This window comes from Rhyacophila brunnea, unplaced genomic scaffold, assembly GCF_057557595.1.
Source record: "Rhyacophila brunnea isolate RB1 unplaced genomic scaffold, BYU_Rbru_1.0 scaffold_20, whole genome shotgun sequence".
In the NCBI taxonomy this organism is placed as follows: domain Eukaryota; kingdom Metazoa; phylum Arthropoda; class Insecta; order Trichoptera; family Rhyacophilidae; genus Rhyacophila; species Rhyacophila brunnea.
In genome coordinates, this window is record NW_028232860.1 from 7,707,451 (window position 1) to 7,720,507 (window position 13,057).

At 33.2% G+C, this 13,057-nt stretch overlaps 1 protein-coding gene across 1 annotated transcript in view; it reads right to left on the reverse strand.

Annotated features, from left to right (window-relative positions):
• Positions 1-13,057, reverse strand: part of side-IV (sidestep IV transmembrane protein) — a 298,443-nt gene that overhangs the window by 97,103 nt on the left and 188,283 nt on the right. Inside the window, exon 7 of the mRNA XM_085948535.1 lies at positions 12,151-12,295. Within this exon, the coding sequence (XP_085804661.1) occupies positions 12,151-12,295 (145 nt within the window). The remainder of the gene's footprint in view (positions 1-12,150; positions 12,296-13,057) is intronic.

Genomic DNA, 13,057 nt, shown 5'->3' on the forward strand with positions numbered 1-13,057 from the left:
GTGTAATATAAACCTACATATACGACATCTGTCGTTGGCAAAATAGATTATTTTATGGAGTATATTATAATTAAGTGATTATATAAATAAGTCAATATGCAATTAAAAAATATTTTTCTTAAGAAGGTAGGCTTCTAATAATCGCCTAATATGGAGTCTTCGCCACTGGCAGGTAGATATCTCAGAATTCAAAAGGTTACTTCAATGATTTTGATACATGTATCCACTCATATTTATTATAAAAAATATCGATCATTAAAAAGAGAACAACATAATTTAACTGAATTAATTTGACGAAAACGATAACAGTCTTAATTGGAAAATCTGGAAAACGATAATCATAATGCTAATGGTAACTATTAATTTCGATAAAACATTCGCGCCGAATCGATGCAAAGTCGAACATAATCCTGCAAGGGTGGCAAACTCATCCCGAAGTATTAATTAAAATCGTGAATTGCCAGGGTGGAGATGGGAGGGTTCCAGACCGCGCCCGGCCGCAAGATTCTTAAGCGAAAACTTTCAGCCATAACTGGCTTGGATTAATATTAAGTGGAGATATTCTGAATAGATTGAATGATTTATGAAAACTTTGCGATGGGTATCATAATAATAATAATCGAGAAGTTTAATTTCGGATTGGAGCCTACCACTTCAAAACAATACACTCTCGGCTAATGAAGGATTTATTAACTTGAGTGATTTTTAATTGAGTAGAACATACTTATAATAATTTGAAATAAACTATTTTATAACTAGGAAAGTAGATAATATTATTTTGATAAAACTAAAATTCCTGAGTAGGTACACACATCATAATATTATATCTACACCAGGCAAGTAGAACGTATCGATCATGGCGTAGATTTTCGTCGATCACACCATAGGCCCATAGGAATTGAGTAATTAAAATTTGAAAAGCTTGTATAATAACATGATTTTGATTGAGACTTAGAAGAGGAAGAATAAATAATTCCTATTTTAATTTTGTTAACCAAATTAAGTTTGACCTTGTCGTATTGAATTGATTTGCATCACTCACAACCTGCCGTCGCAAGAGTGAGAGAAAAATAAGATGTGAATACTCATGCTATAAACTGAGGCGTAGTTCCCTATTATCATTGCGCAGTCGGCTATTTGCACAGTATGATAATATATTTTTTTTTGAATTATTAATAACCATATCCTTGCTTTTCCGTGCAAGGTGGTTGTTAGTAATTTTGAACAATCACTACCCAGGCTTTGAGAAAAACACATAAATATTGTTTGTCCTGACCGGAAATCGAACCCAGGAACTCTCTGGTGGAAGGCAAGCGCCTTACGCACTGCACCACGAGAGCCGCATATGATAATAGTTTGACGATAAATGCAATGAGTGTCCAAACGAAGACCAAACTTAATCATTTTCAAGAAGATGAGAAAATGATTTTTTATGATGATAAAAGACAGTTAGCTGGCTCTCATATCTAAACTCACCTCGTCTGCCGCACAGGCATAAATAAAACCTTCTAAGAACGTCGCTCTGATGTTGCATAATATGAAGACCGCGCACATAGGCACCTAGCGATAGTCGCGCGTAACGTCTCGTAACATAGATATGTTATGGGATGCGGTGACCAGCGAGCCAGCATAGGAATGACCAATTCGTAGCATATACGTATGCAGTATGCGTACTGGCGGCTTCAACTCGCAGCCCGAGACGCATGCGATTTGTCACAGGCAGCAATATATGTTTTTTTTCAAACTAAAAAGTCGCATTCCATCAATATGCGGAGCTCCATTAGGCAACGTATCGTCGCTAATTTTCTACAAACACGTATCTCAATTTTTGTCAGTTTTGAGTTGTTTGATGCAATGAATTCTGAATTTGAATACGCACATATTCCACTAACACGTATCTCAAAACATACTTTATAACATAATACATTTAAGCAATGACAAAAAACTCGTATCACAATAAAATACTTTTATAAATAATATTAGAGTTACATGTTTGTAAGATAGAATACGTGTTTACTAAAGTAATATTGTGGAACGCATTGTCGTATCTCCGACAATATGACTGATCGGTCGAAAGTATAGTGCTATAGATTGAAGCGTATCCGGAAATTTGTACGTAAACAGTTCACCGTAGTCCACTTATTCGTGCGCCGCAGTACGTGAAACATGAGTACGTGTAACATTTAATCAAATGACGAGTTCTTCGTTGAACATTTTACCCACGATGAGCTGCATACGTACAACTTACATGTAACCTGATTGAAGAAACATAACATTTTTTTCATGGAAATATGTGTAACTATTTTAAATGGATATTTCATAGAAGAAAATTTATTTCTGAATTAAAAACTGAGAGAATAATGTTGTTATTTGCCTCTCCTAAAAGTTGTGTTTTTTGAGATACGTGTTTAAAATTAGCGACGGTATGTTGTTGTGTAATCTGTTACGACTAAGTGTCCTCAGCCAAATACTCTCCAAGAATTTTCAGTTCTGCCAGTGTATAGAATATTGGTTCTTTTCAAGTCTTCTGTTGGAACGTATCGGAGAAAATGTCGGCGTTCTGAGTATATTTGATTTGACTCAATGGCATTATATATAAAATTGAACACAAACTGTGCCCGAACGATGGATATTGAAAGAATACGGAAGCTTTCTGAAACTTTGGCACTTTCAGTGAACGGTATGAAAAGCGTATAAATATTTTATGTAAGTACACAAATAAAAACAAACGAGTAGTTTTATTTGAGCGGCAAAGATAATAGAGATATTCAAAATGGAAAGAGCTTTTTAACAGAATAGATTTTGCATTTATTTTTATTAAATTTCACTACTATAACAGTTTACACAGAAACTTGACATTTATAAAATTATATTTTAAATTCGGTTGATGCATGTTATTTTGTAACTAATTAATTGTTAATACATTTTATTAAACGAAATGAGTCGATTCATCTACATCATTTTTTCACCCTGTCACGCACTAACATCGGGTCTAGGATGATTTGGCGCCGGGACAACTGGACGCCACGCAATTCGAAAATAACTAGACGTTAGGTACTTTAAAAAAACTACATATTTAATATTATTATTTATATTTATATTTAAATTATTATATTATGATTTAATAGTTGGTGAGAATTTAAATATGCACACGTAAATAATGATTTAATCGTGCATATAATGAATCCAACGAAAAAAGAGTTACTTTATTTTTATATAAAGCCTTAGGCATGGTAATTTTCAATCCGCACTAAAAAAGAGTATAATGAATTAACACTACTAAGTAGTAGGTAGAAACTGATTAAAATTAATCGTCAACGTTCTGTTTACGTGTCTACGACAGTGCGGCGTCCAATTGTCCTGGCGTCCAGTTGTCCCATTCCCCTAGAATCAGGGTAAAAGATAAGTACAAATTCGCGACACTTTCCTCGTCCATCGCTAAAATTGTGATTATATTTAAATGCACGTCGCGTACTGACACGCTGTCACGGCGACAAATTTAATCTATGGTTTCGTCATTTTGCAGAATATTTTGAAAGATCACCACCTCAGTAAATTCAATGATGGAGAGTGCCAACTCTAATGTATTAGAAGGGCATCACTAGAAAAGAGGAAATCGAGTAAGTCCATCCTACCATCCCCACGGTTGGTTCCCTGGTTTGTAGTCTCCTTTGAAGAGGAACGAGCTTAAGCTGATACTGAGGCTAAGAACAAGGCATACAATGGGTGAACGATTTGATATCCTCATGGGAAGAAACGATTTGTAGCTCTGCGATGAATATGATATTTTGAAGAACATTGTACATATAGCAGTACAATGCCCTAAATATGAACGACACATAGCACAGCTGCGAATTGCAGATATGTTGACGAATTGAAAGGTGCTGTGGCGGTGGGTAAGACGGTAGAGCTTGGCAAAATTATAAAGTTCTTTAACAGAATTTAAGTGAGGAAATGAACGGCGGATCCCTTTCTAGACGAGAAGAGGCGATATGACAGCGAGTCGCAGTCAAAGTCTCGGTAAAATCATAAAAAAATGTATTAGAATTTGAAATAATTATTCATGCTAATTTAAATTATGTTATCAATTGCTACGTGTGCGTACGTTAAAATTACTTGCGATATTATATCCATTGATAATATTTTGAACAAAACCTAACCTGCAGACCATAGCTGATAATAGACAACATTCTTTTCGAAAATACATAGTGCCAACCGCTAAAAACAAAAAACACGCGATTTTGATATTAGTCGAAAATGTTTAGGGATGTAGAAAATGATAAAAAACGTTCATTGAGTCATGCACGTGTCGATGCAGTGCGGTACAACGTGAGGTAACCTCATTGTTGTTATGGTGATTGCGGCAGATTTTTCCAACTGACAATGTTCGTTTAAAGATTCAAAATGTGCTACGTGATGGTAGCATCAGTCTGATAACATTTTTAACACCAAGAAAAACGACATTGCACACTTTTTTCCCGTAGCGGATGCTTACTGTGACATCACGTGATAGTATGCGACGTGCATCTCTGTATAATCACGATTTTATAATCGTCGTATAAGAATGGGAACAAAATTACCACAGATCTGCTTAAAACAACCTACATCGACGAGCTCATCAAGCTTTGCGGAAGTACCTACGTGACATCAAAACACTATTTTATATATTTGTGTAATGAAAGTATTTAAAAAATCCATTTATGAAATTATATGCCAACTACCTACTACTAACACTGGCGCTGAAGAATGAATGAAAAAAAAAATACAACAATCATGCTTTTTTTACTCGTAATAAGTCAAAAGAAAAAAAATATGAAATGAATTAAGTAGGTATACATTTTAAGAAACAGAATTCATAAATAAAAAAAATGTAAATTATCAGAAGATTTATGATCTGTAGCAGTGGGTACTTTCATTATTTATTTTAATTTAGAAAGCAGCAGCGCAGGAACTTCTTGGAACCCTTTCGGGTTTTGAGGGATGAAGCGAAAGGTGAACGTCATGGGAGGTGAATTAAAATACCCTTAACTAAGTTTGCGCAGCGTAATCTGTTGTCTCTCTAGTTGTACATTAAATTTAAAACTGTGCGCTCGGTTACGTGGATGCAGGGCCGTCTCTGGGAATACTCGGCCTTCTGTGGGCGAAAAAAACTCACCTTTGCGGACAGTTTAATAAAATATCTTTATAGATTGTCTACTTGTCCATTAATGACGCCAAATTATATATTTGTTTCTTTAACACCCCGTCTCCTATCGTTACAATTACAAAATGATGGAATATTATATTCTCAGAAAAAAAATGAGTTTATATTTTGATGGTTTGTGACGTCACAATTTTTTGTAACTCCCCTCTTGTCCTCTTCATCACAAATCATCATATTATATCAGTGGAGTTATTCCGTATACAAGCCGGCTATCAACTGCTATTGATGGTAGTTTATCATATTTATATATTATTGAGGTATTATAATTTATTGTTACAATAAGTTACCCGTTTAAACTGCCAAAACTGTATATATCGCTCTATAAGTTAACACAACCAAGAGAGGAGCTGTTAAAACATAACACCTTTTGACAGTTTAGACCAATGATACTCAACCTTTTTTTTCTTCGGTCCAAATACATATATTTGTAAAGAAACGCGGGCCGCATAACTACTGGTGTGACGAAAAAAATCATGAAACCCCCCCTTTTTTATAAAACATTTTTGAGATTTTAAAAATTATGCGTGTTTTTTTTAAATTAATCGTGTGCAATAGCAACACTCTTATACCAGATCTGATGTGGACCCTAATGACAATCCTCTTCGGGCGTCACTATCTGTGCGTCAAAGTCGAAACGAATCTCAAGATATACAAACTTCCTGATAATAAATGTGTTTCGGGCCGCACATAAAAGCTAAAAGAGCCGCATGCGGTCCGCGGGCCGCAGGTTGAGTTTCGCTGGTTTAGACGCTAAATTATTGTAAAAATTAACCGCCTCAATACATTAATATGATAAACTACCATCGATAGCAGAGTCGATAGCCGCCTTGTGTATAGAATAGCTTCGCAGACCCTATTTCTTTTATTACGGCGTGCTATCATGTATGAATGACCCTCTATTAGTATACCTACAGTCTCTAATATGATATCCAATTCAGCTTAATGAAACATACTCAAGCTTATATTTCGAAGGAAGAAGTGCAGAGAAAGTCGACGTTATGTAAATAGAACTATTTAGAAACTATAAATACAGCTGACGACATTTCGGAAAAATAATTAATAACGTGGCAACGTCGCTTTTGGCGATCCAAAGTTGTATGATTAATGGTTGCCTTATCAGTAGTTATTTAAATAAATTCATTCACTCTGATACAAGTATATCAGAATTCTAGTATTTAGAGAATAATTCTTGAAAAAAGACGTATTTCAATACTACATCAGATGACGCATGTGTGCAATTTGGTTTCAATCGTTTGGATATTAGTACAAAAAGATATGTCGAATACTGTTAGTCTTTCATATTTGCGAAGATGATTAGTATTAAAACAATTTTAGTTTGTCGGAAACAAATAAACGACATTAAAAACCGAAGTCATTGTTGTTTAAATTTAGTTGCCAAGTGTTATTTCTTATGCGTCGGAAAATCAGCTGATTACTGCATTACGCGCCCTCAGATTTGGTCGCATGTGTGCGCGGCCAATACCGCACAACTAAAAGTACCGGCCCTGCGTAGAGGTTTTTAAATTAATGCAAATGGTTTGTGTAAGTTGGATAAATTTAATGTCGGCGACTCGATGTTGGCGTGCGGTGCGGGGCGGGTCGGGGCGTGTTTTGTTTAAAAAAGTACGAGGAGCGACAGTGATCCATTGGCCTCTGAGGTGTTGAATGAGAAAACTCTCGCCGGGATAAATTAAACAAAGTTATAATAATATTATTACAACTAAGAAAAAACGCAATTACCAGAAAGAGAAATATTTACATACAACCTTCATCACTCAAAATGTACGCGAACTAGCCGGTTCTTTAAATGTAATCCTGGTCGTATTCAAACACAATATTAAAATCTTTTAGTTTATTTTTGATAAAAATGCCAGAAAAAATGAAATTTATAATTGGTTCTCGAGTAAAAGTGACGTTTAATCAAAAAAGGAACAGAATTACATATATATTTATAATTGAAACAGGATTTAAACATTTAACGAAAAGTTTTATTAATTAAAATAAAACACAACACGTAGAACTAGTTCCACTTATTTTAAATATTCGTCAGCACCGGTTTCGACCGATTAAAAAGGACATTGTTAACTAATAAAGAATATACAATAATACAGATATTTATACAAACAAATTGTAAAAGTTAGAATTATTATTTTATGATTAAGATTTTATTTTTGGCATTTCCCAGTGGTTAAGCTACAACATACGGCCGTAGCCATAAATTGATTAACTATAATTGAAGTAGGGAGTAAAATGATGTTAACGCGCGTGTTTGAACATGTACCGTTAAAAAAAATCGGTTAGGTTTTCACCTACTTTGGAAATAATACCCCTTGTTGAACATGTTGAACATGTTGAAAACAGTTGCGCCAAATGAAGGCCTCCGACTTCCTGACTAGCTCAGGCACTTGGAAGTGGAGGTTCATTAATGTGGAGGAACAGGCAGGAACCTCATGGACGTGGAGTAACCAAGAAGTCACGGGGCACAAAGTCAATTAAACACCAGATGAAATCTTCAGAACTCGTATTTTATTGTTATTAGAATATGTTTGGCCTTATGGCATTCCTTCATCAAGGATTATAGTCCAAAAGTATCATTCACATTGGTATCGAAAGTCCCAAAGTTTATAATAATTAAAAGAAACTCGATTTATTGTTATTATCCATACACCACAATTAGTAAGAAAAAAGAAAAGTCAAATCAATTAATATTCGAAGTTCACAGTTCGAAGACTCAATAAACAAGAGTCAACTAATATCCGAAGTCACAAAAATAACCACATTTATTACTGATTAATTAAAAATTAATTCGAATTTTATTATTTAAAAATTAACTTGATTATTATTAACTAATTATTTAACATTAACTTAATTATTTCTAATTAGTTATGCAGACGAGATCGTAAGGGTCCCGAGGCAACAAGGCGTCGCCCGGAACCCACAAAACAGACTGCCTTTGGATTTAATAATCTTGCCTTTTTATCTGTTAGGGGTGGTCGTATTTCTTACCAATTCAAAACCGATACCGCCATATGCTACACATTTATATAAGGTTGACGGATGTCAGTCTATCAACCAAACATATAGTGATATCGATGTACATAATATGATTAATATTAATATTACTTAAATTACATTAATTCCTTAATTACTATATACCATTAACGCCCATCCATAGTCCCCCTTTATTACTTCGTTATCCTTTGCATTACATATTTTTTTTTTACATTTACCTATTATGTTACAATTTACATTTACATATTATCTTACATCCAAATTATATTTTATATCTAATTTAATTTAATTACCCTTTACCTAATATATATTTAATTCAAATTTAACCTTATATCTTATTACCTATTACCTATATTGCTTAACCATCCACAGTCCACTCTGAGAAGCCGTGGGACCTGTCAGAGCAAACTGCGGGACTTAACATATGAAATATTTTGTTCAGCCTTGCCAAGGGTCGTCATCATTCCATCGGTGTACAATAATTTTCAATCGCATATTATTTAACGTTGAGGTTGTATTGCTCAACTTAATTTGTATTCGTTCTGTTCTCAGTGTCTCAATTATTATAAAGGTGAATTATTTTCTTTGGATAACATAATTATATATGCACATCAGTGCTATATTGTAGTATTATGTATTTATTCTGCAATTGTATGGTACGTTTTTAAATGGCTAAATGTTTTACAAGTACCTACCTACTATTAGTAATGTTCCGAAAATATGTTTATTAAACTTCAAAGCTACTAACTACTCTGTAGATATCAGTGGCGAAGACTCCATTAACATATTTAAATATTAACTTGATTATTATTATACAGAACCATCTGTCAAATTTTGTCAGAATGTTAGATTTTTTTGTATGGACTTTTTCTCACGTAGCCTCGTATGCAATACGGTAGGCTCTAAAAAAGAAGCTTAAAACCTTTGCGTATAATATTATTGTTTTGGCTGCAGCTTTGTCCACAATAATTAATAATCAGATAATTTAAAAAAATCTATGGCATTCAATCACATATAAATATACTTAGATAGTTTTAATCTAAGATAGATAAATGAATTTTATCTAATGATTTTTGATGTAGGTATATAAATGTTTTAAAAAAATACATAATTTAAACTCATCGCTCAACTTTATATTGTCAGTGAGCTATTGAAATTTTATTTAATTAGTGTGTTGTTGTCATTAGTGTCGACATATTTATCAGTAGTAGGTAATATTGTATTATCTTCATATTATTCGTATATATGATAAGTGTGCTATTTTTCTCTGATACTGTTCGCATAGATTCAATTTGTTGCAAAATGGATAATAATGTAGCGATAGGTGGTTAAAGGCAGCGCTCGAAATGGATTGTTTTACGAACCGGAGCGCCTGATAATTTTACGAAAATATTAACATAGTTATCTAATTGAATGTGTATTTTATATAGGTATATAGTGTCTTAGAGTGTTTATTATATGGCATATCTAGCTTACACGGTCAAATTAATATTTCCACGAGACGGAGCGATAACTTTGGGGATTTTATGAACCGGAACGGCGCTCCGGTCCATTTCGAGCCCTGGTTAAAGGTATACGATTTTTTTTCAACCAGTATCCCTACAAATAGAAATAACCTCACGCCACTGATCTACATGTATGATTATAATTATGAAGCTTTTGTAAAGTATAATAATATAACAAGTAGTTATGCTGAATGAGTTGTTGCGAATGAGTGGTGAGCCATATTGTCAGCCAGATAAATTAAGAATAATGGTTGAATTTCGTTTGTCTATATTATGAACTATTTTATTCATTGCAAATATTATGCACCTTGCAATTTGCATGCATGTAGAAATATGCATCCATTTCAGGCGCATAATGGGGGTGTGTGTTTGATAAATGGTGTAGCCGACGCCACAAGTCACAACTGCACGCAATGACTAATATAGCAGTTTAGCTTTGCCGGCCAGCAGACCAGAAAGGGGGACCACCGCCATTAACCATTCGACATTAAACATTCAGGTTCGAGTCTCGGACGGGTCAACGCCGGAACCGGATGCCTGGATCGCAGTGCGCGGGTTTCGGGACAGTATGGGTCGGGGTCAGCACTACTGTAACGGCGCGGAACCCAAAAAATGCCGAGCTTGTTATGTTGTTGACACGTGGTATCATACGGATTGCATGTGAATGAATGAATTATAGTGACATCTATCGACATACAATAAAACTAATGATATCAGTTGATAATGAAGTACTCGTCACAAAAACAGTTGACATTAACTGAACTTATCATATCATATTATATAGATTATAAGGAGTAGTTGACATCAAACCTTTCAATCAAGAAGTTCATAAATAATCTTTCAATTACTGTATTTGTTCGCAATAGACATACAACTACTAACGTAATAATGACATAATATCATTTAATATTAAAATAGATATAAAATAATAAATCATAAATACTAAACTTAGTTGTTGGACGTAATATATTAATACTTTAGAGACGTATTGATTATTGATAAATGAAATTTAACAGGAAATATATTAAATTTCAGTTTTTGATAAAGACATTACTATCATCTTTAACAACGCCAAAGAATGGAATATTTATATTGTTATAAATTTAACTAAATAAAAAGTATTCAAAATATACAAAAAAATTTTTTAGTTATATAGTTCAACCTCTTTTATACAAAATTATAACATTATAAATTATGCAAGTACCACATTTCAGTGAAACAAATTATACAATATGCAGGAGAAACATTTAGTAATATTATTATGTGTACGCATTAGCATGCAATATTCATATTCCATTTCGACATACTACTACATTATGAATTCAACAAGTAGTAAATTAGGTAGAAAATTATGTATAAAACAATCAGTGGAGCAAACTAATTATTCATTAGTTTGCAGTTCCAGTAATAAGGAAGAAAATTATGTGATGTTTATTCTAATTTTAGTACCACGTAGATGATAAAAGTTTATGACATAGCTGTTTTGAAATATTTTATCATTTAAAAAGATTCTTCTTTGTTTTTATTTATTAATAATCCAAATTATTTCTCACCCAATTGTAAATTCAAATGTATACATTTTTCTACCCTAATCTCATAGTATTAATAATTAATTCTCTCGTATGCCAGCAGGGTATAAGAGAGAACATATTATAGATTTTCACCTTAGAGTAAATTTTCACAGAAATATTGTCAAGAGAATAGTTATCAGTAGAGAGGTATCACGCCATGTTAATGCTAGAGAATGGACGAGTCTAATAATAAAACTTAGGGAAAGGAGTATTTATTTAAAAAAAGACGAGAGAAAAGTGTACGTGGGTCACATTCTCAACTTGTTCTTACTATTTTTTGAATATTATTAAACCCTGCTTTTAGTTTTCCATTTTATCTGCTAGAAATGAGCTTGGCAAGTCAAGTCATGGCACCCAAATACCATGGGTTTGGGTCATGCTGTAATATTTTTCTTGCAAGTTTGACTTTAGCTTTGTCATTATTCAGGTGTAAAAACGAGAAACCAATTTATATACTTATATAATAATTAATATATACATATATATCTACAAGTCTTGCGTATTTAATTTCTTTCATAATCTACTTATATTTATTTTTAGTTTCACTGATAGTCAGATCCGCGTGACAGCGCGGTTACATGCCTTCATAAGTGTCATTTAATTATACTTGCTTTAACCGAATAAGCATTCTTTCTTCTTTCTTACACATCAACTTTACTTTCATTTCTTTAACAACACATGAACTTCTCAATTTTTTTACCGTGACATGAGTTAACATTAATTGAATTGTTTTCTAAGTATAGAAATAAGTAAATAAATACGTCATATAAACTAACGTATTCTTTTATCTAGAAACATCATTAGATATTTTAAATAGTGTGAGATCTAAAGAATAAAATATTAATGATAAAATACTTACAATGGACGTTGAGTCTCCATCTATCTTCAATCGCAGAGTCAGGAATTGAAGGATTCTCTGCTCTACACGTAAGGTATTTTCCATCGTCATCAATGGTTGGAGTCAATGGCAGGATGCTGAGTGTCTGGTTATTGGGTTCGGAATACTGCAAACAAAACAACGATCCAATATTAAATCATTATTTTTTATTCAATACAAAATACTCAAGATTTAGGGATGTAATAGGTATTCTTAATATTGAAGATACAGTTAAAGTATTGGATTTAATTCGTATATGTATTATGTGGGGCGATATCTCAATTGAGAGAGCACTCACCCGGACAGTGAAAATTTGTAACGTTTGAGTTTCACTTGGTCGACCTTTGTTAAGGATTTTTTTCAAAACATGTATTCTCAAAAATAAATAATTATGTGAAATTAGTGTTATTTCGATTTTTTTCGAAATCTCGGAATATGATTGACAGACAAAATGGTTTTATTATCAAATACATATACCTATTAACTATTTTTTATTCGATAGTAGCTCAATAGCGCTCAATAGTAGCTCAGTAGCACCAATAGTACCTACCTCAATTTGGAAACCGCTTCGGAGAGTATTAAGAGCCATTAGTTAAAGTTAGTCGCAATTAAGTATGGAGACTTTAGCATAGTGTTCTATGTACATGAGCGCGAAACCCGAGAGATGCAGGTTCGATTCCTGCGGGGTGACTTAGTTTTTCAAAAAAGATTCTTTCTATTGGTTATAATATATTTTCTCAGAAGTGTTTTCAAAATTATGTATGTACATATAAGTACATGACAAATGATCTGAATTGTAAAGATACAACTAGAATCGGAATAAAGCTGACATTAGTTTTTTCAAATACATGTATCTAAGAAAGACAATGAACAGAAGCTCTGCTATAAC